Source organism: Diaporthe batatas (genome assembly GCF_019321695.1).
Source record: "Diaporthe batatas strain CRI 302-4 chromosome Unknown Contig00004, whole genome shotgun sequence".
Lineage (NCBI taxonomy): Eukaryota > Fungi > Ascomycota > Sordariomycetes > Diaporthales > Diaporthaceae > Diaporthe > Diaporthe batatas.
This window is the reverse complement of record NW_025408551.1, coordinates 1879094-1903892: the sequence shown is the minus strand read 5'-3', so window position 1 is coordinate 1903892 and position 24799 is coordinate 1879094. Positions and strand designations below refer to the sequence as shown.

The following is a 24799-nucleotide window of genomic DNA, read 5'->3' as shown; positions in this document are numbered from 1 at the left end:
CTTCCCCCGCTTGGCGCACAGCCTTGACACTGGCGGGCGGCTAGTCTCGTCATTGGACATGCTCGTGGCGTGCCCCTCCTATCAACGGCTGCCAGGACGTCCAAGCCCGTCCAAGCCGTCCTCTCTTCATCCCCATCTGTACGTACACGCCGCCGTCGTTGTCGTCGTCGTCGTCGTCTCCGTCTTCGCCGCCGCCCAACTCGTCGCTGCTCGGTCGGGATCGAGGCTTATTCTTGCAGAGTTTCACGTTGCTGGCAAGGCAGACGAGCCATGGCCCCTTGCTTGGTCCCGAGGCCTCGACGGCGAGACACCTCGCCCGCCTATTTCTGATCACATCTCGGTCACCCGTTATCCTTCGAGCCTAACGATTTGACCTTGGCCAGAGTCCCGCGGCATTGAACCCGCCCGCAAGAAGCTCGGCCCCTGGTGCTGATCAGTGGTCACCACTGCTCCGTATTCCAAATCTACTGGCCCGTCCGCCCCAGGGGGACTCGTAATCAGTACTAACCACCCTCGTGCCCATCGCCTGCACTCCAGTCTCGGGCGCACAAGCCAAGCCTTGTCCGCCATCATCCCGCACTTCGCCCAAGGGCGCCACAGCTCTCCCGGCCCGAGTGGCTTCTGCCTCGCCCACGCCATTCATTCCCCGGTGCCGCCATGTCAGTCACGCAGTCATGTAGTGGACGTGCGTTACAACGCCCCGAATCCATCTGGTATGGCGGCCCAGCTGCCTAGTCGCCAGGTCGCCCGGCATACCCCTGGGCCCTGCAGCGAAACCGTAGCCCATGTCCAGCCCTACGCGCGTACCAACGACTTACACATATTTGTTCACATCGTTTACTGCAGTCTACGTTTTCATGTGACTACATGACCGCGTTTATTATCCTTCCCGCCGGCGTGAGAGGTGGGCACTATTCCCCCCCTCTCCTTCACATGCTGCTCTATATCCCCGTCATCCATACTATGACTTGCCCGAACCCGCATAGTAAGCTACTGCCTTAGCTTCGCTCCCGGAAGTATAAAACAGTGGGCACCGGCCTATCTGCGGGTCGACCGCGCCTAAACATCCCCATTCGTAGTCCGAACGCTTCTGTGTTACTCGCCAGCCTGTACCATACATGGGCGGTTTGTTGGGCCTTGCTTGCCCTGCATGGTGGCGATAGGCCGCGAGTCCGGTCTCAGATGGCAAAAAAAATTAATCACTGTAAATGGAGATTTTAAGACACAAGGTTCAGACTAACACCCATGCCGCTTTTATAAGAATTGGACTATATCCCGCATCGGCTTTGGCAGACGGCAGTCCATGACAGCAGCCCGTCCCACCTCTCAGCCTTGCGGCTGCCTCACAACCCCACAAGGCCCACGAGATGGGTCTGCGTAATGAAGACGGGCAAGGCTGTCTCCTTTGGCAGGTCATATGCTGACCTAGCCTGGTGGATATGGGAGCATTCCGAGTCAGCGGACCTTCCAGACCCCCTTGGAGAGTCTTGGTAGACCGGGGACTACGACATTATTAGACTGATACGGGTTTTCGAGAGTGCCCGAACGCGTTGTTGACTGTAGATCTGTCGAAATAGGAGGGATATTTAAACGGACATCATCACCTCTTCCAGGCTTTCGTCTTTCTTGAGCAGCACTTTTATCCTCGCTCACGATCACTATCTGAATTATAAGCTGCCCGAGTCATCCGGTCATTTTGACAAGACCCCCCAAGCAAGGATGGCGTCCTGGCAGAGAGCACGAGGCGAGACGCTGGACCGAGGGGCTAACAACCACTTGCACAGAGCCTTGCCTCGTCCACACATCGAATCCACCGAAAAGAGAAAAAATATTCCGTCGGCCGACAATGCAAGCCTACGCCATCGTCCTCACCATCCTCGGCCTGGCCGCAGGCGATCAGGCAGAATGTGGCGCCAGGAACGAATTCACAGTCAAGTGCGGCTCGACGTGCTCTAGTTGTCAACAAGCCGTCGAGTGCAATACTTTTATCGTAGGACAGCCTATGTGTGAATCGGGCTAGGCTCACGTGGGCATATATGGTGGGTGGGGGGCACATCGGCGTGGTATAAGTCCCAGCCGCCTCACGGCCAGTGAGGATCGGGACCGACGCAAGGCTGCGTGTGTATAGAACCTGCGGAACTCCGCGAGGCTACAGATAATAATAATATGACATAAAGGGGCCGCTTGTTTGAATACAGTAAATACATGCATGCATGGAATCCTCAGTATTTCTCGAACCCACCTGGCGCATTCCCTCGATTGCCCAGTTCTTAGAGCCGTGAGCCCAATTCAAGTTGTTCCAGCCTGGTGGTGGTCGCATCTCACAACGCGAATACGAACGAAAGCTTGAGGCGAGACCCTGACACAATCTTGGGCCGTGGATCATCCGCGGATAGGTCGAAGCCTAAACAACGACTATTTTTTCCTTCCAATAGCCCCTCCTGGAAGTGACTTAAGAAGAAGAAGAAAAAAATAACAGAAGGCCGCTCGGAACTCGCTCCCCTTCTCTTTCTCCATGAAGCCGAGGAAGAGTCTTTCCCACCACAGAGAGCGAGCACATGCAGACTGACACTTACACACACAGTAATAAGTCAGCCAGTCACTAACAAACTCACAACAAGAGTCGATGAAACGCCCGGGCCAAAAATCAACCCGCCAACCCTGCGGGTTTCACCACGGCTCTCACCACCACCACCACCCCGGCCCGGAAGGGCACACGGGAGCAAGCGTGTACCCACATCGAGTCGGTTTTGTAGTCAGGCTTGCGAAGGGGGGCGGGGAGCGCGGGGACGAGACAGGCGCGCGGATGGTGACGGGCTGGGCTCGCCCAAAGAGGCAGGGCATGCGCGCTTGGGCAGAGATATTAGGAAAAGGGGGGGGGGGAGGCCGAGCCTCGGGGGGGCGCCCAGCTTTGCCTGGTTCGCTACTTATCATCAGCGACGGGATTCATGACTGACTGATGATGGTGATGATGATGGGATGATGGGATGTCCAAGGTTCGACGGGACTCTGGTCGAAGGGCACATTTATGACAAGACTTGTTCTTTCCCCTGCCACTTGGCCGAGAATGGACAAGACAGAGCCTCCCCCCGGATGATCCCCCACCAAACTCACCATCGGACGACGGGACATCCGACCCGGCTACACACTCCAATCCACATGACATGAAAAACGTCGGACCCAAAAAAAAGGAGTCTCGAAATTCTCTCGTCGAGGAAAAAAAAAAAAAAAAACGACGAAAGGAGCACCAGAAAAAGGAAACCTCCGCCGAGCGCAGCCACGGCGCGGAGACCGGCAGCATGCGCCAGAAACACACCCCCAACGGGAACCGACATGCAAGGCTTGCACACATACACACAAATGGAACAGGGAGAAAGAAAAGATGACTGGCCGGCTTTACAAGCTAATAACACCCGCCGCATATAACACCGTGCATCCACACGGCCCGAAGCAGGGGCCTGGCCCGGAAGCTGCGCCGGGCTCGCTGCGCCATGTAGATTAAAGACAACGGCCGGGTCGAGAAGCAAAGCAAAGCAAAGCAAAAGCATGGGAGAGCACCGCGCCGCGACGTCCAGGCTGGCCGGGCGCAGCTCTTGAACGGACCGATTATGATCCCCATCATCTACTATAGAGCTATTATCAATATTACTAATGGGCAGCTAAGTGCCCGTGGTGCCGTCCCGCAACAAGGAGAAACAACTACAGGGGTGTGCCACCTCGCCTATATTGCTCCTTACCATGGAACTCCCTTCAAAGGTTCGTCTTCGCTCGCCTTTACTGGGACTCTGACAGGGGGGAGAGGGGGAGGACGGAGCTCTCAGAGCGCCGGTTTCCTCCCGCTGAAGGTGCCTGCTGACTGACAATGCGGCACGCATGGGGGAAGAAGAGGCGGAAGCAAGTCCCGGGTAATGATTGATTCTTTTGCATTGTTCTCCATCATGTGAATGTGTCTGGACACGCTCCCTGGAAGGACGAAAATGTCCAAGGAGGTGGAAATAAAATAAACCATGCATGCTTCTTGGGGGTTGAGGGCTGCTCAGGCCGGGCCCCCCAATGCTTTCCTAATATCTCTGCTCTCCGGGGAATCAGTCCCCTTGGTAGAGAAGCCACTGGTAATTATACAAAGTTTTTGGATATGTTGCCTGCGACGCCAGGTAACAGTAGAAATGACGCCTGAACGGTTGAAAGCGCAAATAAAGATAAAAAGAACCAGAACCAATTGAGAGATAATTAGCCCACACCTTGAAAGCCCGCCTTTCCTGCCTTGCCCAATACAGCGAGCGACCCCTGACCCTTTTTCTACCTCACCACCGATTTTGAATCTTCGTCTCAGTTGGTCTCATCGCCCCGCCGCGCAGGCCCCCAAGGTGCCTCGGTCCGCTCAATGCCTGCTGCTGCCGCTGTAGTACTCCCTAGCTCGCTCGTCGTTCAGCTCCTGGCTTGACAGCCCCACGCCCTGCATCTCCTCGATGTCCGAGATCGTGTCGTTGAAGATCTTGACCAGCTGGTTGAGGACCTTCATACGGTTCCACTCATGCCTGGACAGCCAGATATGGTCCATCAGCTCGCGGTTGATCTGCTCCAGCTGCTCGATCGTGCACCCGGACGTGCGCTCGGTCAGGTCGTTGAGGAACTGCTGCACCTGCCCGTCGTGCACCACCGGCATATGCTGTGACGACGATGACGAACCGCCCGAGTTGCGCATGGACGGGTTGTCGGACACGGACACGGGATCGTTGAGGAGGTTAGGAAGGCCGATTCTAGAGGCCCGTCGGTCGGTTGGGACCTGCGAGGAAGTCGGGCTGGTCTGCACATTCGACGCACCGTACCCCACGTTGCTTAGCTTGCCATGCGCGAGGGCGTCAGCTTGGGAGTGCATCCAAGGTGAGTGGCTGGAGCCTGTGTGCTGACTCGGCCCAGATGCGTGGTCCCCAGGTGGCTGTGTGTCAGGCAGCTGCGAAGTGTTCTCCGCCTCGCCATGGAACCCATTCGTTGCCTGAGTGCTCCAGTTACTCGAAGACTTGTTTGTCGTCGACTGGTCGTTGGTCGTTGAGGCTTCGTTAAGCGCAGCAGAAGGCGAAACGCCTTGTGGCAGTGATGTCAGTGCCGACACCTGCGACAATTGCGACACCTGCGACACCTGTGATACTTGTGTCTCTCCCGTGATATTCTTAATCGCAAGAGTTGTGCTCGTGCGCTGATGCACCACAGGTGGCGGCCCCATCTGTGAGAATGGTTGTGTCGCTTCATCGCCGCCGCCCTCTTCCGGTAAGCGGGAGGGCACCGAGTTGCCGTTGCTCATGTGAGTATCTCCGGCCGCATCACGTTCTTCAGGGCTCATCACCCTGAACCGTGCCATCGTTGTGCTCTCAGGTGGCACAGGGGCGCCGATCATAATGGGGCCGACAGTTTCGCTGTCTTCGACCATGCCAATGGCGTTGCGCATCGCCGCCTTCTTCTTGGCCTTCTCGGCAGCTTCGGCAGCACGACGGAGCTGCCTCTCGTGAAGCGCCTCCCAGGGGCCCGGTCCGCCGAGGGCATTTTCAATCTCGCCCATGTCGACATCCACGTTGCTCTCCATTTCATTCGATTTGAGGATCTTGTCTTTATCGCCAACGTTCTTCGAGTCATGGACCAGCGTCTTGATGTCCCTGTAGAAGTCCTTGGGCCGGGCATAGTACCCGTTGGAAAGTCGCTCCTCGATGGTGATTAGCTCGAGATTGTAGTAGAACTTCCCAGTCTCGACTTCAAGCAGTCCTTCTGTCCCGTGGCTGTCTTTGGAGATTATGTATGGTCTGTGTTGTGGTACGTCGGGGCTGACATAGTTGGGGTCGGCCTCTTCAAAGAGATACCTGATTTTGTCGTACGGAATCATCGGCTTGTAAAACACGCGGTATTTCCCCTTCTTCAGCTGGTCCATGACAGGCTGCAGCCTCATCTTCAGGTGGTTCAGCAGTTGCCGGTCCCTCTTCAGCTCACTCTTAATTTCAGCCTTGGATTTGGGTTTCGGCGGCGGCGGCGGAGCCACGGGTAGTTCTTCGAGTACCCTCTTCTTCCTCGTAGACGGGTCGGGGAACTCGGAAGGCGACTTCTTGACATGCATAGCCATGTTGGAGAAGAACTCCATGCGATTTTCCTAGCCGGCCAGTCAGTCGTGCTGAGGGTAGGAAGTGAACGAGGAGAGCGACTTACGCTGTTGGGACGGGCAATTTCTACCCTATTCTTCCTTGAGAATGGGAACAAGGCCCTCAAGATGTCCCGGTCAAGCTCGCTCGCTTCACAATCTGCAGTGCCAAACAAAAGGACAGGCTCATACGGAGGTATATCCATGAGCATTGTCGTCAGGACCTTGAGAGCCGTGGCGCCCAGAGTCGCATACCATGTGTCTACGTGGGGTAGGTAAACCACGCTGGGCTTGTGGCGTTTCACCTCTGAGAACATTCCAGTTATGACCTGCTCAGGCGGCTGTGTCAAAGGCGTTAGCTTAGTGTCCACAAGGAGGGACCAGAATTATGACATACCCTTCCGTCACCAAGAATGGTCGCCAAATCGCAACGTTGTACATGCACCCTCTCAAAGTGGTGTAGGATCGCAGACGCAATGTAGTTTTGACCCATGCCGGGCTGGCCAGCAATCAGTAGCCTGGGCCTGAACAGACGCGAACGATCGAAGTCCTGTTGCAAGTTCTCTCGGCCAAAGCCATGGTCAGAATCCTCGTAAGGTTCGAACATGGCCTCTTCCAGAGCAGTGACCTTTGGCTTCAACGGCAGTATCGTCTTGACCGTCTCCTCGATCGCCGCGAACTGGTCGCGGAGAAGAGGTGCCACGGACTTTGGGAGGGGTGCTGCGCCTGATGACGCAGATCGTTCAGACGAAGGGACCATTTTCTTAATAGAGATCATAAAGTCCGTCGCGTGGATGCTGATCTTGCTGGGGTCCACTACAAGCTTCTGCTCGGAGGAGTATATCTGAGGATACGTCCTTTGGATAGCGTTGAGTGCGGCCTCAGTGCAGAGTGCCCGGAGATCAGCACCGCCGTACCCTTTGGTGTTTTCTGCCAGGCTCTTCTTGAAATCGGGTGAGAGACCCCAATCCTTTGTGTGAATATCAAGAATTGCCTTTCGGCCGTCCACATCGGGCAAGGGGAAGTAGAACTCTCGGTCGAACCGACCCGGTCGCCTGAGCGCAGGATCAATATTGTCCGGTCGATTAGTGGCACCAATGACGATGACTTGGCCACGTCCGTCCATACCGTCCATCAGGGCGAGCAGGGTTGATACAATCGAGGCGTGGATCTGTTCTTGCTTACTAGACCGAACAGGTGCCAGGCCATCGATTTCATCAAAGAAGATGATGCTTGGTTGGGTCTTCCTCGCCTCCTCGAAGAGCAGACGCAACTGCTTTTCGGCCTCACCCACCCACTTGCTGAGAGCATCGGCTCCTTTGCGCATATAGAATGTGATCTTCCGACCGCCGCTACCGATCGAGTTCGCAAGGGCTCTTGCGAGCAGAGTTTTACCCGTACCAGGCGGTCCATGAAACAGAACACCTCTGGGGGGCGTGACATGAAATTGCTGAAAGACCTCTGGGTAAAGCAGCGGCAGCTGCACCATCTCCTTGAGCTGGTTGATGTGGTTTGCTAGACCGCCCACCTGGTTGAAGTCCACATTCATGTCGACTCCGAGTGGGTCAGCATCTGCAAGTGCTTTCTGATTCTTGACCTTGCCCACATTCGGCGTCGCGCCGATTCCGAGGTTCTCCAGGTGGGTATTCGCCGCTCCTTGTGGCAGTCCCGGACCGGCAGCCGCTGTTGGAGTCACACCCACAGCACCGGGGACACCGTACCTAGCGCCCATCTCGTCGTCGCTGCTGTCAGAGTCGACACCTCCCGCAGCACCGGTGCCCCAGGGCCCTCCCAGCAGAGAGCCCAAGCCACCGGCTCCACCGAACGGGCCGTAGGTCGTGTTAAGGTACCGGTCCGAAGCCCCGCCATTACCGCGCTTCCGCCGGCCCGGTGTGGCAGCTGCAGGTGCTGGTTCTTCCTCCTCCTGTTCAACGTCCATCTGTTGGAACGGTCTTATCGTATAATCAACTTTGTTGCGTTTTCTCTTGGAGGGGACCTCATACGTAATGGGCGTAGATTGGCGCCGCCGGGCGGCACGAGTCTGGGAGCGAGATGTTCGGCGGAGATCGTCGGCCTCCTCAGCCAACTCGTCAGGATCAAGCATCTCGTCGTCAGTCTCTCGGGCCCTGCCCCGCTTTTGACTTCCGGAGGCTGCCCGTCTCCCACGCGACGGTCTACCGCTAGAGTACTCCCCGTCTTCGTCGTCGTCGTCATCTTCGGCGTTGGCGCCTTTTTCGGATCCGGAACCTTCACCACCAGACTCTTCTGGCTCAAAGTCACTGCTTTGGTCCTGGCTGGTCTTCTTCCCCTGGTCACTTCCCTTTCTCCTTAAACGATTTGTGCGCCGCTGCTGCGGACGTACGTCGGATTCGTCCTCACCGTCTTCAGCTGGAGGGGCACTGTTGCCTTGGCGGGAGGACCGGGTCATCCTACGCCCGATTTGGACGTCATCTGAGTCTTCCTCTGCTGCTTGCTCTTGTGGTACGGCGTCGTCCGCCCCATCCATGGCGACATCGCCTTTGACAGCTGTCGCTCCATCCTCACCCTCGTCCTGGTTGGACGGTGGCTCGGGAGCGGAGTCCTCCACCACGTCTGCATCGGCGTCGGCCTCCTCGACGGGTTCCTCTTGAGGTTGGAAACTAGTCTCATGGGATGCCTCCTCAATAGGCTCTGCAACGGGTTGTTTGATGCCCTTTGCTGCCCGAGAGTTGCGAGTGGCGCGGCTCAGCGTCTCCGGGCTCTTGCTCCTCGAGGCTGCCCGAGCTGCCTGCTGATGTCTCCCCGACGTCGTGAGTTCGACGAGCTCATCGCCTTCCTCTGTCGTCGCTCGGGTCCTACGAGTTGATGGAGCGGGTGGCAATGGTTCCTTTGCGCTTCGTCGGCTGGCCTGGTTGAGCTTCAGGGTGACGATCCTTCCCCTCAGCTTCGGCTTTGGTGTTTCCTCTTCATCGCCATCCGTGTTGACCACGGACTCGTTGACGATCTCATCGTCGCTCTCCTCCCGGTAGCTCGGATGATGGACGGCAGCCTTTCTTGCACGGCGGCCGGAGGCGTTGACGGGAACTTCATCGTCCTCGTCCTCCTCAGACTCGCCTCCGAAGGAATCCTCTCCCACACTATCAGAGAGTTCCTCGTCATCTTCGTCGATGTCTGAGCCACGATATCTGTTTGAGCGGGTTCGGCCGCCGCCGGACTTGCGGGATGCGCGAAGGGCCTTCTTTTGTCGTCTCGGGCGGGCCTCGGATGGATCGAAGTTCTCGTCCTCGGGGTCGGACTGATTTGGATCGAAGCCCTCGAGGGGATCCCTCTTCCTCTTACCCGGCGCCATGCTGTGCGAGTGAGCAAGGTCGGTGCGCGGCAGAGGAGGCAGAAGCACAGAAGCTGTTGTTTGGACCGGGGTTGAACAGCGCAGGATTTACAGGACTTTGCTGAGAATTAAACCCGCTTGGAGAGTACAATGCATGGAGATCTAAGGGCAGCTATGACTGCATCAGGAAAAGAGTTAGCACCTCGCATGCGCCATCACCGTGTTAGAGGGGCGGGAAGCTATTGTGGACAGTAAATGATCTGGAAAATGGATTGTGTGTGTGTGTGTGTGTGTGATGCAGGGTGGTATATGGTGGGTTGCGACATGGGCGGAAAGAGGTCGGGAAACTGTCAAGAGTCCAAAGTCAGGGGCACACACATTGCGATCCAGATGTGATATCTGCAATCAGTGGTTGATGGCAGGTGGTGTTGCTCGTGGGTGGCCGGCGTGCTGCCTAGCTGGTCGCCAGCGCGTCTCGGCTGCACTCACTGCACTGCACGTCGCACGCACGTCGCTGGGCAGCGCTTGGGTCGGGGACGGGTGCGGGACGGGGGCAGCGCTGCGAGTTGAGGTTGGGGAACGAGTGGGTGGGAATGGACTAGGGTGATGACCGGCGCATTGTGTGTGCACCGTCGAGAAATGAAACGATGCTGGAATGAGCATGCAGATGAGATGGATGAAGTGCAAAAGTTTGCTGTGATCGAGGAATGATGAGCGAGCAGCACTGCCTAGGCCTGACGGGAAGGTTGCAGCGGGCAGCGGGCAGTGGGTAGAGGGCAGTAGCAACAGGCAGTCTGCCTTCACGTCCACCCCTGCGAGTGGCCAAGCGGGACAGTAGCTGGACGCGTTCCCGGCGAAAAGCGGGTCTCGCACAGCCCCTCGCCCAATCACAAGCTGCAGGGACCTCGCCTCCGCTCGTAGCTCACTCACGTCCCGTGAATCACCAACTCCTGAGGCCTTGACGACAGAAACCACACACGAGCTGCAACGGCCGGCCAGGACAGCCACGATTACGGTGGATCATGTATGATGCACTGGTGACGATGCATCCTGATGCAGCGTGGTCAAATCTGAGGCCAATTGAGCGCATTTGCGCGATAATCGGAGGTATGGGTGTTGGCGACACCACGATGGCTTCGAAAAAAAAGAAAACAGACTACTGGAATGGGAAAGTTGTTTTGGCATGTGTCGTCACGTCATCTGCTGCTAGGTTTTCTGGGGTAGGGTGCCGCGCTGTCGGGACCACTCCACATGGGAGATGGGGATGGATGGGGATGGGCATGAGGCTCAACAGCTTCCGACGTGGGCCGCTCGCTGCTGAGGGGTCAGGGTCGGTCAGGATCTGGCAGATAGATCGGCCTCGGCTCTGCCCGACGCCCTCGATGCCCGATGCGAGATGTCCAGGCGCCACACGTCCCCGACCAAGGGCGACTGGCTGACGGGGCCCTCGCGGATGGAAACGAGACAGGAGAGCAAGGGCTGTCCAGGCTTGCCCGTACGCGACGTCTGGGCAGCAGAGGGTCGGCCTTGGCTGCCTGGCTGGCCCCCTTGCGGCCGGCCCCCCGTTCGCCCTCGACGAGTCCGCTGGCACGCCGGTCCGTTTTCAGAGAACCGTGTCCGGACTTTGCCGTGGAGTGCCAGCCCATCGACGTCCACATCTGACCTCAGTGAGCCTTGCCTGCTCGATACCATGGCAGGAAATCGGCCTGCTCCTTCTTTGTGTAAAATGTGCGTAGCAGAGAGTCGGTGGACAACCGGGAATGTCATGTAGATGTGAGGTTTTGCGTGATGCTTGTGGTGTGGACATCCGGACCCGTCGTGTCAAGGACCCCGCTTGCAGCTAATTTCGGGCCGTAAGAGCAGCAGTCCGTGGCACTCGAAAACCTCAGATTGGTCGACCCGGACAGTGGCCAAAACAGTCCCAGAGCTCGGGGCTGTCGTGTCTTCAACAGTACCTCCAGGTGGTGTTTCTGGAGTTTGGAGGGAAGGCCACAACAGCCTGCTGATATGCGGTTTCCCTGTCGATCTATGAGGTGCATTTTAGTTGGATATAAATTGCATGTTAGCAGGAACGGGTGGCGGTGCGGGTTAAACCCTGAACGTGTGTCTACCCCCCTCCCCAAGGGGGGTTCTAAGAGCGGCTATTCACTGCAGCCTTTGTCTATTATATTGCCATACATGCTTTATTTATATGCCTAATGGCTGCCAGGGACCAACAGCCATGATTGAGACCAGAATTATAGAGATAGGTCTTGTAATATACTGAATCCAAGAACCCCGGAACTGGCCTGGGATAGAATGCCGCTTTGCACTTGCGTGTCCGTTCCTTTTTGGCGACGATTGAGCAGACAGACTTGCACGTGGAAGCATGAGAGTAAGTGAGCAAGCAGTTCGCCCGTGTCTCGATTCCGTTTGAGAGCTAGCTTTGGCCTGAATGACATGGCTTCACCCACCTACTGGTGGTGGATGTTTCACCAAATGCTATGATGGAGTGCCCTCCTGCGTAGTTGATATGCAATTTTCCCAACCAGCCGTATGCCGCACCGCAAATGCCACAGGAATATCGGCCCCCGGCCACACACTGGATTGTTTTCGCCCAGCCCCTATCTACCGCCTCATCTGCCTGATCTTGGGAAACTCAAGCGGCAGCTTGAGCCGCGCGATGCAGTCCATCCTCCCCTCGGCCTTGACCCGCTTGATGGTGGCGCCGATCTCGTTGAAGTACTGGCTCATCTGCTTCTGGTCGAGGTGCAGGTCCTCCTTAAGGTCCCACGTGTTCGTCTCGAAGTTGTCGATGATGGACGCGAAGGCGCAGCAGTGCGTGACCAGCAGGTCGATGTGCTGCTTGCGCATGATGCCGTTGTCCGAGAACCTGCGGCGGACGGCCTCGACCACGGGCGGCGGCGCCGGGGCGAACTCCTCGCTGAGCTTGTCCTTCTTGAGCACCTCCCTGGTGCCCCTCTCCCTGCCCTTCTTGGCCGTCACGTACAGCAGCAGCAGGAAGTAGAGGTACCGCAGCACCCGCAGGCGCAGCACCGACTGCTCGCCCGACCCGACGCGGTTGATCCGGTGCGCCACGAACCGCGACCGCAGCTGGACGTCTTCGTTGTTCTTGACCGCCTCGGCCCAGTCGTTCACCTGTATCAGCTCCAGTATGTCCCTCCCGATCAGCTGCTCCGGCTTGTAGACGTCCTGGATCTCCTCCGCGTCGTAGTTGCCCCGCGGCACCGGCTTGGCAGCGTCCATCGCGTTCTGCAGCTCTTCCTTTGTGGCCACGCTCAGCGTGACGTCCTTGATGGAGGCCATGAGGGCCTTGTCCGAGGCGTCGAGTGTCTGAGGTGCGTCGCCGCCCTGCGCCTTGCGCGGGGAGATGGCGTTTTCCGTGATCGCTGCGAGCGCCTTCTTCGCCTTCTTGGTACCGAAGGTCTGACCTAGATCCGCCTTCAGGTTCATCATCGTCTGCGACAGGTCAGCTACGGTGCGAGCAATGGTGGATCGGGCACGCTGTACCTGTTTCAGCTTCCGCGACTGCATGTCCTCCTCAGGTGCCTGCTGAGCGCGGACAGAGCCCCTTATTGCCATCTTCTTCGCCTCGACCAGCTGCAATTGACCGCTGGCCGGGTCGTATACCCCTATGTAATGTTTCAGAAGCGGCTGCCCTGCCCCGACTGCTGGCTTGTCCTCCCGCGCTGTGTAGTCGACAGTCCTGTGGCTCGTGGAGTGGAGGAGGAGATCGTTCGTGCCATTTTTGGATCGTTTCGTGGATGGTCGAGAGTATGTGTTGTACTTGGTATCTTTCGAGACCGAAATACCCGTGGCCGTGGCAACTACTGGGGGAGACGCTTTCGGTTGAATGACGGAGCTGACTTTGATGGCGCTCTTTTTTGACTGAGACTTCTCAGATTCTGTGGCGACCTTCTTCTTCTTCTGCTTGGTCTCAGCGCCAGCATCGTCCCTGTGCTTCCTCTTCTTGCCGCTGTCCGCCATTGCGAAATTGGGAGCGGGCTTCCAGGAATTTGCTTGAATTTTTGGATGATACGGGGAAAGGGTCACGGCTCCGGAATTATGGTGGCCGTCTTATTCCCCGATCGATCGGTGGAAGCCGGGCTATTCAAAGAAAAGTACAGGCGGCATCTGGAACTCGGATGTGGAAATCTTTGGATGGATGCGAGATACTGCAGATAGAGACGGCCTACACTTTTTTTTCTGCCGCTTACCACCTTCCTAGCGCGTAAAGCTTTAGTCTAGGCCCCACTTCTCGCACATTTACATCATCGCAATAATGGTCGCATGCACACAGCCAACTTTTCGAGTTGAGGCTGATGAACAGCGAGCAGTAGACGTTGGGCTGTTGAAATGCATCATTCATGCCTTAAAGCGCACCACATCTGCCCGGAAAGATTTGCACTAGGCTGACGGGCACTACTGCGTGCACACGTAGGGCCTGCGGGCAGCTTGTTGCTCGAAGCGAGCAGGACGTTTACGAGTAATGTTGGGTCGCATCACAAAGCGCAGGAAAAGGCAAAATTGAAGCGAGCTTCTTTTTTTTTGATTGTCAATGTCTCTCTCAGTCTCAGTCTCACGAAGAGTTCCGTGAGCATATCAAGCTAGCGAGTTGGTTGGCAGTCTGTGTCGCAAACACTGGACCGTTGTCGACCTCCAATTGACGTAGTCAGCTCTCCCAGAGTGCATCAAAGGCCAGCACTGGGCGTCCTTCAAAAGTCCCTCCAAACTCCAGTCCTCCACAAAAACTTGGGTCCAGGAATCTCAGGAGATCCGATCCTCCCCAACACAGGCGAGTGGTGACCAGGCGGCGTGGCTTGAGGCGAGTGAGTGCTCAGGTGCTGATGATTTGTGGTTGTCATGATGATTCTGTGTGATGCTCAAGCTGGCGTGAGGTCGAGTGGTGCGAGTTGTTTACTTGCTGTGATGGGTGTTAGTGGCATGATGCAGGATAACAGCGAGATTCTGTCGGTTGGCTTGACTTACGACCTGGCCCTCATCTTTCTTCTCTTGCGCTTAAGGCGCCTCACGCGCTTCTTCCTCCACTTGGCTCTCATCGTGAACGATTTGGGCTGTTGGTGGGGTTAGCTTGCCGTTTGCATCAAGTGACGTCGGTTGCAGCAGGCCCGACGAGTGCCGTCGCAGGAGAATTAATCAGTTCAATTAAGATCAACTGATCAATTGCTCAAGCGGACGGCCGCAGTCACCGTGGCCTGGTTGTGGTACAACTTACTTGGTTCGTTGATGAGATGGCGTTGGATGGTCGGGAGAGAAAGTTCAAGAGGGGAAAGCTGCGACGCGCAGCTTTTTGAGTTGTGGACTGGCGGCAGCTCGAGCGGCCAGGGTCACGTGAGGGATTATGTAATCGCTCGCAAGGATCAGGCCTCCCAGGTCGGCGACGACCACGTCGGACGGCAGACTGAGACGGGCCCCGTTCATGTTTTGCCTGTTTTGCTTCTGAAAGGGACTTCTTTTCTCAGTCAAGAATCTCTGAGCTTCGATCATCAAAAAACATGAGTGCGGCGTCCTCAGAGACCGCGATGCTGCCGCTAGAGCTCACACTCGTCCTCGCAGCCACCCGGGACATGGGCATTGGCCTGCGAGGGACCCTCCCATGGACCGGGCTGAGAAAAGAGATGGCTTACTTTGCCCGGGTTACAAAACGTCTGCCTCCTTCTGTACGTCGGCAATTTTCGCTCGCATAAAGTATCCAGCCGCATGTCTACCTGCAAGTCTCACTTACACATGCGCAGGTCGAACCCCCTGTCATGAACGCTGTGATCATGGGCCGCAAGACGTGGGAGAGTATACCACCCAAATTTAGGCCGCTAAAGGGAAGACTCAACGTCGTCATCAGCCGGTCATTTGGTTCTCCTGCTGAAGAGCCGGCAAGTGTGGAGACAGAACCAGTCAAGGCTTCGTCCCTGGAGCAAGCCATCGCGTATCTGCAAGGGAAGCCCCAAGGAAGCTTGGGACGAGTATTTGTGATTGGCGGTGGTCAGATCTATACTGCCGCCCTGGAGTTGAAGGAAGCAAAGAGAGTCTTGTTGACAAAGGTCATGTCTGACTTTGAATGCGATACATTCTTCAGTCTCAAGTTGAACGATGAGGGAGAGTGCTCCCCAGGGTGGGTCAAGAGATCCAAGGAGGAATTGGACACATGGACTGGAGAAGTGGTCCCTGAGGGTACTCAGATTGAAAATGACACCTCTTATGAGTTTCAGATGTGGGAGAGGACGGGTTGATACCTCGTGATACCAAGATAATAATACATGATCAAGCCAACTCCAATGTGCAGTCCCTTTCCCTTTATGCAGCCTATCTTACTAGTTCTTACAAATTGGCCAGCGAGATTGAACGTCATTGACTACAATCTCACTTGAAACGGCTACTAGGCTTCGCCTGGGCCGGCTTGTCCCCAGACGCAGCCCCCTGGGTGGTCTGCCCGAGCAAGGCTGGCTCATCCACCAATTTCAGCTCAGCAGTAGGCTGCGTCTTAAATACGCTGCCACCGTGGTACAGCAGCGCCGGGTCGAGCATCTTGTCCAGAGACAGTGAGATCGACCTCATCCAGCTGACGATGGCCGCAACGTGCCTCATGTCGACGTTCTCGTCCGCCTTGAAGATGTTCCTCCACACCGCCGACGCCATCACGGCGTCGCCCTTGACCAGACCCTCGTCGTACGCCAGTATCACGCCCCTCCACGTCTGGAATAGGTTCTGCAGGTGCCGCTGGCGGATCATGCGCGACGACATGCCGTGGTTCACCTCCATGACGTCCTCGGCGTTGTGGAAGAAGTGGTTCACCAGCTGGTTCTGCCACGCCTGCCACTGGTTTTTCTCGAGGCACCGTAATCGCACGACTATGAGGTACAGGTGCAGCATGGTCACTTGCGACCATGTGCTGAACGTCGGGGGGAGACCAAACTCTGTGGGGCAGTCTGGTCAGCAATCGCAATTCGGCCTGAGGCTAAGCAGCAGGGGGCACATTGTACCATCATGCCAGACACCACCTCCAACACCAAGCTCCTCCCCATCCTCGGTCATCGGCACCTCCTCCTTCTTCCTCAGCTCCGGCGAGATCTTGTAGTTGGCTGGCGCAGCACACGCCTTGTAGATGCTCTCGGTGGCGCCGAAAATCTGGTATGGCTGAACCGCTTTCGAAGGCAGGATCTTACTTGCGATGCCCAGCAAGGTCTGCGCGATTCCCGGTTGCTTCTCTGGCTGGGGTGAGCCCTGCGATCGGCTCGGCGCGGTCTGGTGGAACTGTCGTGTTGACGACCTCGCGATCTCTGCGACAGCCGCCCGCTGGCCGACGGAGGGGCGATTGAGGTCGCGCAAGAGCCGTAGCTGGCGCCGCGCGACGTCGCGGCATGGCCTGCAAAGTCGGTCTGCCATCGTGTATTGAAAGGCGCGTGAAGAGGAAGGGGATTTCAAGAGGTAGCGAGTTGGCTGACCTGGTTGCTCCTCAAGTCTGGATTATAGATGTCATTGACGCTTAGCGCCTCGCCGTCAAAAATATTGCTGCAGCTAATCCTTGTAAACGCACTGCCGAGCCGGCACCGAACTGCAGACGGACGAGATATCCGTTGATTTCAATGGGACGTCACGTCTGTACATTCCACCCGTGGTGCTGTTTTTGGCTTTTTGGATTGGCCCGTTTCGAAAGAGAGTAATGATTTTACATTCTGGCAGGGCCACAATCCCTTACTTTGGCGGACTTTTGGAAATGCGTGGACCATCAGTGACCTACTGACTGCGCAAGATGCCACCCCACCAGCACCAGACCCTCTACCACAAAGGCATTCGATGACAAGGCACATGAACTTATGATGTGGAGTGATATTTGGCGCAAGAAAGGCTTTTCTAACAAGGACACAGCGATTTTATATATTTCGCCTAGAATCCGCCGCAGTTTTAGTTGTGACCTGGTATAATGGGATGGTAGAGTTCTGTCAGAGCTGAGACATGCCCGCCATCCCAAGAATCCACTAGACCATTTCCTGGGCCTGCGAGGGTGTCATTTATAGATAGTTCAAGCAGGCCAGCTAGGCATGATTCTAGAATGCAAATGAGTAATGTACAATTTCTCACTGGACTCCGGGTGCAGTTGCAATTCAAAGACTGTAATTTCCCAGCGACACCGGTCACCATCGATATAACGTGTGTGAATGTTAGTCGTACTGGTCAATTACCTGTAACGTGAAAAGACCAGGGACGCATTGGTCCCACCAAACCCGAAAGAATTCGAGACAGCAACATCAACATGCTTGTCTTGCGACTGGAGAGGTACAAAGTTGAATCCTGTGCCGACGTTTGGATTGTGCAGGTTCAACGTCGGAGGGACAGCGTTCTGTAATCGAGTCAGCAACAGGCGTGGCAGTGAAAGCATTCCGAGGCATCTTCTCACATCAGCGATGGCAAGCACACAAAATAGAGCCTCGATCGCACCAGCTGCACCGAGCAAATGGCCAACCGCACCTTTGGTGCTGCTGACGGTGACCTGGCTTTCCTTCTCGAGGCCATCCTCGCCCATCATCAGGGTGCGGACCGCCCTAGCCTCCGCCGCATCTCCAATGGGGGTGCTCGTTGCATGAGCGTTGATGTAGTCGACCTGGCGCGGCCTGATGTCTGCATTCCTCAGGGCCCGTTTCATGGCCAGCATGGCCCCCGAGCCGTCGTCCCGGGGCGCTGTCATGTGATGGGCATCGCCACTGCAGCCGTAGCCAGCCAGCTCGGCCAGAATGTTTGCACCTCTGGCCTTGGCGTGCTCAAGCTCTTCCAGAACGAGAACAGCGGCACCCTCTGCGACGACGAAGCCGTCGCGGTCCTTATCGAAGGGGCGGCAGCTGGAGCTGGGATCATGGTTGAAGGAGGTAGATAGGGACCTCGACCTTCCGAAACCAGCGAAAGTCAGGGGGTGCAGGCAAGACTCCGCACCACCGGCGATCATGACATCTGCATCGCCAAAGGCAATGAAGCGGGAAGCGTCCCCAACTGAGTGGGCGCCGGTTGTGCAGGCGGTGGTGGCAGAGTGATTGGGCCCCTGAAAGCCATACTTCATGGAAATATGACCGGCCGCGAGGTTGATGAGGATCTTGGGAACAAACAACGGAGAGACCTTCTTGTAACCCTACCTATAGTCTTAGCTTTTTCTTTCTCTTCCCGGCCGAGATGCGGTCCAGGAGTCCAGGCTCACATCTTTATCGAAGACGACGCTAGTCGAGTACATCTCGTCCAGGTTGCCTATTCCACTCCCGAGACAGACTCCGGTAGCCTCCAGGTCGGCCTGCCTGGAGGGTCTCCAGCCAGCATGGTCGAGAGCCATGCTGGTAGCAGCGACGGCATACTGGGCGAATCTTGACATGCGCCTCTGCTCCCCAGCATCAAGCCAGTCTGAGGGGTTCCACATGCCATCTGTTTTGCTGGTGTTGCCACTGGGCACGACTCCGGCGACAGTGCTGGGAAGGCCTTTCCACCGGGTCTGAGGCTCGAACCCAGAGACGTCAACGATGCCTGACCCCCCAGCCAAGAGGCGCTGCCACGTCGTGGTGGCGCCAACCCCCAGAGGGCTGATGGCGCCGAGACCTGTCACGACAACTCGTCGCATGCTTCCATCGCCCAGGCAGAGTCCCGTTCCTGGCTTGGTGCTTGGTGTGCTTGGTGTGTGGCACGTGGAAGGCCCAAGACTTCTAGATCGAAACAGTGGCTGGCAGCAAGTGGGTTTTTGTTTGAGACGAGGAAGCTTGGATGAGTTCAGACGGGATGCCGTGGGGTATGGAGAACCAGATGTTTAAGTTCTGGTGAAACTGGCGAGCCGGAGTTCACGTCCAGTTGCCAAATTGATGCTGGTGCTGGCTCCCGCTTGCTGGCTGGCAGTTTAGACGCCCCGACTCGGTATACTCCCGTCCGTACCGGGACTAGTAGTGCCTCTTTCTCCAGAGCACGCACCTGACAAGTCCGCAAGGGGCAGGCGGTGAGACCTGCTGGGCGTTTGGTGTTTCTAAATCTAGACCTGAATAGGCGCGGCCCAGGCCCAGAGGCCGTGGTCAGGGGTGGGGCCTTGCGTTAGTACTCGGTACGACCTGGACCCTGACGACGACAAAGACGACGCAAGTCCCACTGTTGTACGTACCCCTGGCCTGTCTGAGGCGAAGGGGCTCCTTCCCCAGATTTCCCACGACAGGTGTTTCCTCGAGTCTGTCTGTCTGCCTGTCAGTCTGTCGGCCACGGTGGATCTTGCTTCTTACCTTACCTACCTGACTTACCTGAACTCTTCGGATGCTGCATTTGAGGCGTTTGTTCCCCCATCTCGTGCTTCGTTCCTTGTGCTCCTTATCACCGCCGCCGGGTAAGCACTTATCTGGCCTTCCTTCCTTCGCATCTCCTACGAATCCTCGTGAGATCAACGGCCGTCGGCACTCGATTGTTTCTGTTTCACATGCACTGCATTCTCCAGCGCGCAACCAACCTCGAAAAAGCTTCGCATTGAGTAGAGATCACATCTGCCCGTATCTGCCCGGCCCCCATTGGTGACGGCGCATTGGCGGCATCTGGAGAGTTGGACCTATCGCAAGGGTGCATTCAGACTTCAGACAAGAACCATCTTGACCGCGCCGGCTTCTTGCAGCGTAGTATCGCTCTCCCGATCTGCTGTAACGACGAACCATCCAATATTTCCTGCAGTAATCACGCCTGCGGTACAGCACAAACACCCGGCATCACCAGTTTATGCAATCTGTGCTTGCCGCAAGTCGGTTTCAGCCTGCCCAGATTCCGTTTCTGGCCCCTTGTCGGACGGTGGCCACAAGCAATCACAAGCCCTGCGGCTGTCCTTGCCCCAAGCCTAGCGACAGGGAAACACCACCACCACAATCTGGAATTCTGCCTTTGCATGAATCCACTGCCACGTACCTAATCGGCAGTGTGCCTTCCCATGAGCACGCGCGCTTTCGGTGCTCTGCAGACTCGCCATCCACCGGCCGTCTCTGTCCTCCCACAACCCGCATCTTTAGTCCAACACTAGGTTTCAGCGTCTCAGTCAACCGTCCCCTACCTCCATCCCGAGGATCACGCGTGGCAACCTCCAACTGACAAGCCTCCCCGGCTTGCGATCTGCCGCTGTTGCTCAAGCATTCCCGGCACTCTGGCTCCTGAGAGACTAGCCACAGGCCAGGACATCGGTTGAAGCCCCGGGAAACAAGCTTTCCTGAGCGGACGGCGAATCCCAACGCAGCTTCTTATCTGGCAGCATACTTTGGCGTTCTTGCGTGACGCTTCATGTCCGTCTGGGATTGACCGAGACTGGGATCGACCGAACCGCAGCCTCTGAGCCGCACGTCGTACCAGTACCGTCAAGGCGATAATACTTGTTGGACAGCCAGACATCCCCTATATAGCACCCACCCCTCTACTCACATCCACCCCTGGGCCCGATCAACTTGCCTCGCTCTCCCTGTTCTCGGCCCCTACAACATGGGCCAACCATATAGTGACAAGCCGTCTGGTACGGCATCAAAGTCAGATATGGCAGGAAGCGATAGCAACTCGAGCTCAAAGGTTGATGTGGTGGAGGTCAGTGGGAGGGAGGCGGAGGCATCAGGGTCAACATTCGACACCCCTCTGGGCCGTCGGATGAGTCCTGTCGATGACCTCAAGCACCGCCTCTCGCTATGGGGTGAGTCTAACCTCCAACCAGAAGACAGTGACGAGGAAGGATCAGAATACGAACTTCTCTTAGATCCCAACCTTCCCGAGGAGTATACACGGCCGACAGTAGGCCTCCCCCGTGCCTCGTTGGCCTCGCAATACTCCGACGAGGAGAAGATCCCGAACCTCAACAAGGAGGGAGAAGAGGACTCGCCCTACCCCGAGGTCAGGGCTGCCGTCCGGAACTATGATGTTGACGCACCTTGCAACACCGTGAGTATACCTGGTCATCACAACGCAGCATGTTCACTGACCACAACCAACAGATCCGTGCTTGGACAATAGGGCTTATTCTTGTCGTCGTTGGCGCCTCCATGAATACCTTGTTCTCTCTCCGAAACCCTGCCATCGGACTCGGTGCCTTGATTGCCCAGATTATTGCGTGGCCCATGGGCCACGGATGGGCCAAGGTCATGCCTACTCGGAAATTCAACACCTTCGGGCTGCGGTGGTCGCTGAACCCGGGACCTTTCAACGTCAAGGAGCACTCTATCATCGTGGTCATGGCCAGCGTCTCGTTCTCCGTTGCCTATGCGACTGATATCATCCTTGCTCAGAAAGTGTTTTACAAACAGGATTTCGGAATACCCTGGCAGCTCATGCTGACCATCTCGACCCAGTCACTCGGGTATGGCATCGCTGGCATCATGAGGAAGTTCCTCGGTAAGCATTGCCCCCACAGAATGGCTCTCACGTAAACTAACAAGGACCAAGTCTACCCTGCGGCGATGATATGGCCTGGAAACCTGGTCTCTGTGACATTGATGAATGCCATGTACGAGGGCAATGAGAGTCCTGACCCCACCGTGCTTGGTGGAAAGATGCCCCGTTATAGGTGGTTCGCATACGTTACCCTCGGCGCCTTCATCTATTATTTCATCCCTGGCTACCTGGCTCAGTTTCTAAGTACCTTTGCGTTCGCCACTTGGATCGCCCCGCAGAACCCAGTCGTCAATCAGCTCTTTGGCTACACGACTGGCTTGTCCCTGGTTCCCATCACTTTCGACTGGTCCCAGATCGCAGGTTTCGTCGGCTCACCTCTGATCCCACCTTTCCACGCCATTGCCAACACCCTCATTGGCGTCGTCCTCTTCTTCATAATCGGAGCGTCAACCTTCCACTACACGGGTGTTTGGTTCGCCGAATTCTTGCCCATGAGCGACTCTTCCACCTACGACAACACGGGCTCGCCCTACAACACGTCCCGGATCTTGACCAAGGACTTCACCCTGAATCAACAGGCATACGAGGAGTACTCGCCTCTCTTCATCAGCACGACCTTCGCCATGTCTTACGGCCTGTCTTTTGCTGCCATCGCTTCCCTCATCGTGTACACGTATCTACACCACGGAAAGATGATTTGGAATCAGTGGAAGAACTCCAAGACTGAGGACGATGACATCCACATGAAGCTGATGAGGAAGTATCCCGAGGCTCCAACCTGGTGGTACATGAGCTTGTTCGTCCTGGTAAGTCTGTCCTGCCCCGATGTGAGAGACAGCCCAATCTTACGATTGAATTTCAGATGTTGGCCATCGGCTTCGTGGCCGTGCTCGCGTTCCCCACAAACCTCACGTGGTGGGCGTTCTTGCTCGCTGTCGGCATCTCCTTCTGCTTCTCTTTGCCCATCGGAATCATCCAAGCCATCACGAACAACCAAATCGGCCTGAACGTCCTGACCGAATTCGTGTTCGGCTACATCCAGCCTGGACGCCCCCTTGCCCTCATGATTTTCAAAACATTCGGTTATATCACAATGAGTCAGGCGCTCAGTTTTGTGGGAGACTTGAAGTTTGGACATTACATGAAGATCCCACCACGGACTATGTTCATGTCCCAGGTGGTGGCAACAACGTTCTCGTGTTTCATCCAGATCGCGGTCCTCAACTCTGCACTGACGGCCATCCCGGAGGTCTGCACGACGACTCAGCGCGAACACTTTACCTGCCCAGGCGGCAAGGTCTTCTTTTCGGGTAAGAGGATGCCCCCGTCGATATGACGATATGTCAGAGGTACTAACTGCGTTCCAGCCTCGGTCATTTGGGGTCTTATTGGGCCTGCCCGCATATTCTCGCCTGGCCAGATCTACTCAGGCCTCTTCATCTTCTTTGGCGTCGGTGCAATCGTGCCTGTCATCATCTTTTTTGCCTCCAAGAAGTGGCCCAAGTCCCCTATCAAGTACCTGATGGCGCCGCTCATCTTCGGTGGCGCGGGTAGTATCCCGCCAGCCACGCCACTCAACTACCTGACATGGGGCATAGTGGGCTTCGTGTTCCAGTACTACATCCGCAAGCGCTATTTTGCCTGGTGGAGCCGCCTCAACTTCCTGACGTCCTCCGGTCTCGACCTCGGCCTCGCCCTCAGCACCCTCACCATCTTCTTCGCATTCACTCTGAATAACATCGACCCTCCCAACTGGTGGGGAAACAACGTCATCACCACCACGATGGACTTCACCGACACGGCTATTCAGACCGTGCTCCCAGAAGGGCAGACATTTGGCCCGGCGAAGTGGTCGTGATGGATGAATCCTAGATAGAAGCTCACTGTATATTTTTCTCTATCCGGTGCACATGGGGGCTCCCTCGCGGGAGCGGCAAGGAGTTTTGGGTAATGGGTGGGTGCGCTTTCGTCTACAAGGTGTTTGGGTACACATCATGGTGTATGAAGGTGGTTCACGGCGCCTGATGGTATGAGGTTCAAATTAGTTTTCTTACCCTAATACGAACTTAACGTCTCTGAAATGTGTTTGTCCTTTTTGCGTCAATGTATTCTGCCTCGGGAGGCTCATCACAGCAGCACCGTCGACTCCGAGTCGTATCCGGGTCGTCACTCCCTGCCTCTCTATCTCCCCCATGGAATCACACCAAAAATAGCTACAGATTTGAGATGTCTCTCCCCCTTCTTGCGCCCCTGAAGGGTATAGGCAAGAAGGTGGAGATGCCCCCCCTCCTTGCGCCCCTAAAGGGTATAGGCAAGGAGGAGGAGAGATTTTATTCTTGCCCTTCGTCTGACCGTGCCTGCAAGGAATCGAGAGTCCATGTGACGGAGCGGTCAGAGCATGAGGCATAGTATCTGATCAGTTCGGTATCTCAGAGATACAAAAATTGGGTTTGGTCTTGGCCCCGGGGGGTGATGAGTTGTCTCCTAAGAGACATGAAAGAACAGTGTTACGACTTTTGCCCCCGGGGCTTGTGGTGGTATGGAGCAAAAGGGAGTTTCGTTGTGGTCATGGCACAAAATCTTTTTATATTTCAAGAATTTCGCATTTGTGACTTGGACTGGCGCTTGTCAGTCTCGTTCGACCCATGGCTCGCTGGATTTACTGGTACGATTATAAGTCATCGATGGGCGCTCTTGATATTCTTTAGCATATTTTAGTGCGACCTATCATGTGTGACGATAATGTACTGTATGTACTCATGGACTGACTGGTTGGAAGGTCTAATCAGACATCTGGAAGTACTGATTTTACTGCTTTTCCCCCAATTCACTGCTCACTTTTTGGTTGTCCCTTCGCGATGGAAAAGCATCTCATAGGATGCAGCACTCCATGCAGTAGCTTTTGACGACTACTACATACACTTGTCTGGTGTTAGTTTTGTTAGTTTACGGAGTATTGCTCTTTTGTTCGGGCAAATTAGAGGGCCTGCTTG

General features: G+C 56.1%; 6 protein-coding genes across 6 annotated transcripts; 2 read left to right on the top strand and 4 right to left on the bottom strand.

Moving 5' to 3' along the window:
• Positions 1 to 2150: 2150 nt before the first annotated feature.
• KVR01_004469 (uncharacterized protein) lies at positions 2151 to 3678 on the bottom strand. Its single transcript, XM_044781573.1, has 2 exons — positions 3115 to 3678; positions 2151 to 2923 (listed from the first exon to the last, which is right to left on the bottom strand). Exons 1-2 carry the CDS (start codon positions 3546 to 3548, stop codon positions 2683 to 2685), a joined length of 675 nt encoding a protein of 224 aa, XP_044646633.1. The 5' UTR covers positions 3549 to 3678; the 3' UTR covers positions 2151 to 2682.
• A 222-nt stretch (positions 3679 to 3900) lies between these two features.
• Positions 3901 to 10427, bottom strand: KVR01_004145 (uncharacterized protein). Its single transcript, XM_044788292.1, has 4 exons — positions 9810 to 10427; positions 6522 to 9609; positions 6193 to 6465; positions 3901 to 6136 (listed from the first exon to the last, which is right to left on the bottom strand). Exons 2-4 carry the CDS (start codon positions 9450 to 9452, stop codon positions 4382 to 4384), a joined length of 4959 nt encoding a protein of 1652 aa, XP_044646309.1. The 5' UTR covers positions 9453 to 9609; positions 9810 to 10427; the 3' UTR covers positions 3901 to 4381.
• Positions 10428 to 11806: 1379 nt separating this feature from the next.
• KVR01_004378 (DNA-directed RNA polymerase I subunit RPA49) lies at positions 11807 to 13610 on the bottom strand. The gene is made up of 2 exons (XM_044786159.1): positions 12942 to 13610; positions 11807 to 12890 (listed from the first exon to the last, which is right to left on the bottom strand). The coding sequence occupies exons 1-2, from the start codon at positions 13416 to 13418 to the stop codon at positions 12039 to 12041; spliced, it is 1329 nt and encodes a 442-aa protein (XP_044646542.1). The 5' UTR covers positions 13419 to 13610; the 3' UTR covers positions 11807 to 12038.
• Positions 13611 to 14862: 1252 nt separating this feature from the next.
• On the top strand, positions 14863 to 16452 carry KVR01_004281 (dihydrofolate reductase). The gene is made up of 2 exons (XM_044794517.1): positions 14863 to 15112; positions 15188 to 16452. Exons 1-2 carry the CDS (start codon positions 14948 to 14950, stop codon positions 15677 to 15679), a joined length of 657 nt encoding a protein of 218 aa, XP_044646445.1. The 5' UTR covers positions 14863 to 14947; the 3' UTR covers positions 15680 to 16452.
• KVR01_004719 (fatty acid synthase CEM1) lies at positions 15810 to 19044 on the bottom strand (the record flags this gene model as incomplete). The annotated part of the gene is made up of 6 exons (XM_044784220.1): positions 15810 to 16363; positions 16430 to 16658; positions 17040 to 17077; positions 17637 to 17787; positions 17845 to 18567; positions 18634 to 19044. The coding sequence occupies 6 exons, from the start codon at positions 19042 to 19044 to the stop codon at positions 15810 to 15812; spliced, it is 2106 nt and encodes a 701-aa protein (XP_044646883.1).
• Positions 19045 to 19584: 540 nt separating this feature from the next.
• On the top strand, positions 19585 to 23887 carry KVR01_004080 (uncharacterized protein). The gene is made up of 5 exons (XM_044793496.1): positions 19585 to 21356; positions 21410 to 21806; positions 21858 to 22612; positions 22669 to 23116; positions 23174 to 23887. The coding sequence occupies exons 1-5, from the start codon at positions 20910 to 20912 to the stop codon at positions 23662 to 23664; spliced, it is 2538 nt and encodes an 845-aa protein (XP_044646244.1). The 5' UTR covers positions 19585 to 20909; the 3' UTR covers positions 23665 to 23887.
• The last annotated feature ends 912 nt before the right edge of the window (positions 23888 to 24799 follow it).

Excerpts from the sequence above, each read along its gene's own strand:
- KVR01_004469 (XM_044781573.1), bottom strand. The coding sequence starts at position 3,548 with ATGCTTTTGCTTTGCTTTGCTTTGCTTCTCGACCCGGCCGTTGTCTTT. Across the intron at positions 2,924-3,114 it reads GGATGTCCCGTCGTCCGATG|CGAACCAGGCAAAGCTGGGC; the intron begins GTGAGTTTGGTG and ends GATGATAAGTAG.
- KVR01_004145 (XM_044788292.1), bottom strand. The coding sequence starts at position 9,452 with ATGGCGCCGGGTAAGAGGAAGAGGGATCCCCTCGAGGGCTTCGATCCA. Across the intron at positions 6,466-6,521 it reads CCATTCTTGGTGACGGAAGG|CCGCCTGAGCAGGTCATAAC; the intron begins GTATGTCATAAT and ends CCTTTGACACAG. Across the intron at positions 6,137-6,192 it reads AAATTGCCCGTCCCAACAGC|GAAAATCGCATGGAGTTCTT; the intron begins GTAAGTCGCTCT and ends CTGGCCGGCTAG.
- KVR01_004378 (XM_044786159.1), bottom strand. The coding sequence starts at position 13,418 with ATGGCGGACAGCGGCAAGAAGAGGAAGCACAGGGACGATGCTGGCGCT. Across the intron at positions 12,891-12,941 it reads AGTCGCGGAAGCTGAAACAG|ACGATGATGAACCTGAAGGC; the intron begins GTACAGCGTGCC and ends GACCTGTCGCAG.
- KVR01_004281 (XM_044794517.1), top strand. The coding sequence starts at position 14,948 with ATGAGTGCGGCGTCCTCAGAGACCGCGATGCTGCCGCTAGAGCTCACA. Across the intron at positions 15,113-15,187 it reads CAAAACGTCTGCCTCCTTCT|GTCGAACCCCCTGTCATGAA; the intron begins GTACGTCGGCAA and ends ACACATGCGCAG.
- KVR01_004080 (XM_044793496.1), top strand. The coding sequence starts at position 20,910 with ATGGGCCAACCATATAGTGACAAGCCGTCTGGTACGGCATCAAAGTCA. Across the intron at positions 21,807-21,857 it reads CATCATGAGGAAGTTCCTCG|TCTACCCTGCGGCGATGATA; the intron begins GTAAGCATTGCC and ends ACAAGGACCAAG. Across the intron at positions 22,613-22,668 it reads ACATGAGCTTGTTCGTCCTG|ATGTTGGCCATCGGCTTCGT; the intron begins GTAAGTCTGTCC and ends ATTGAATTTCAG.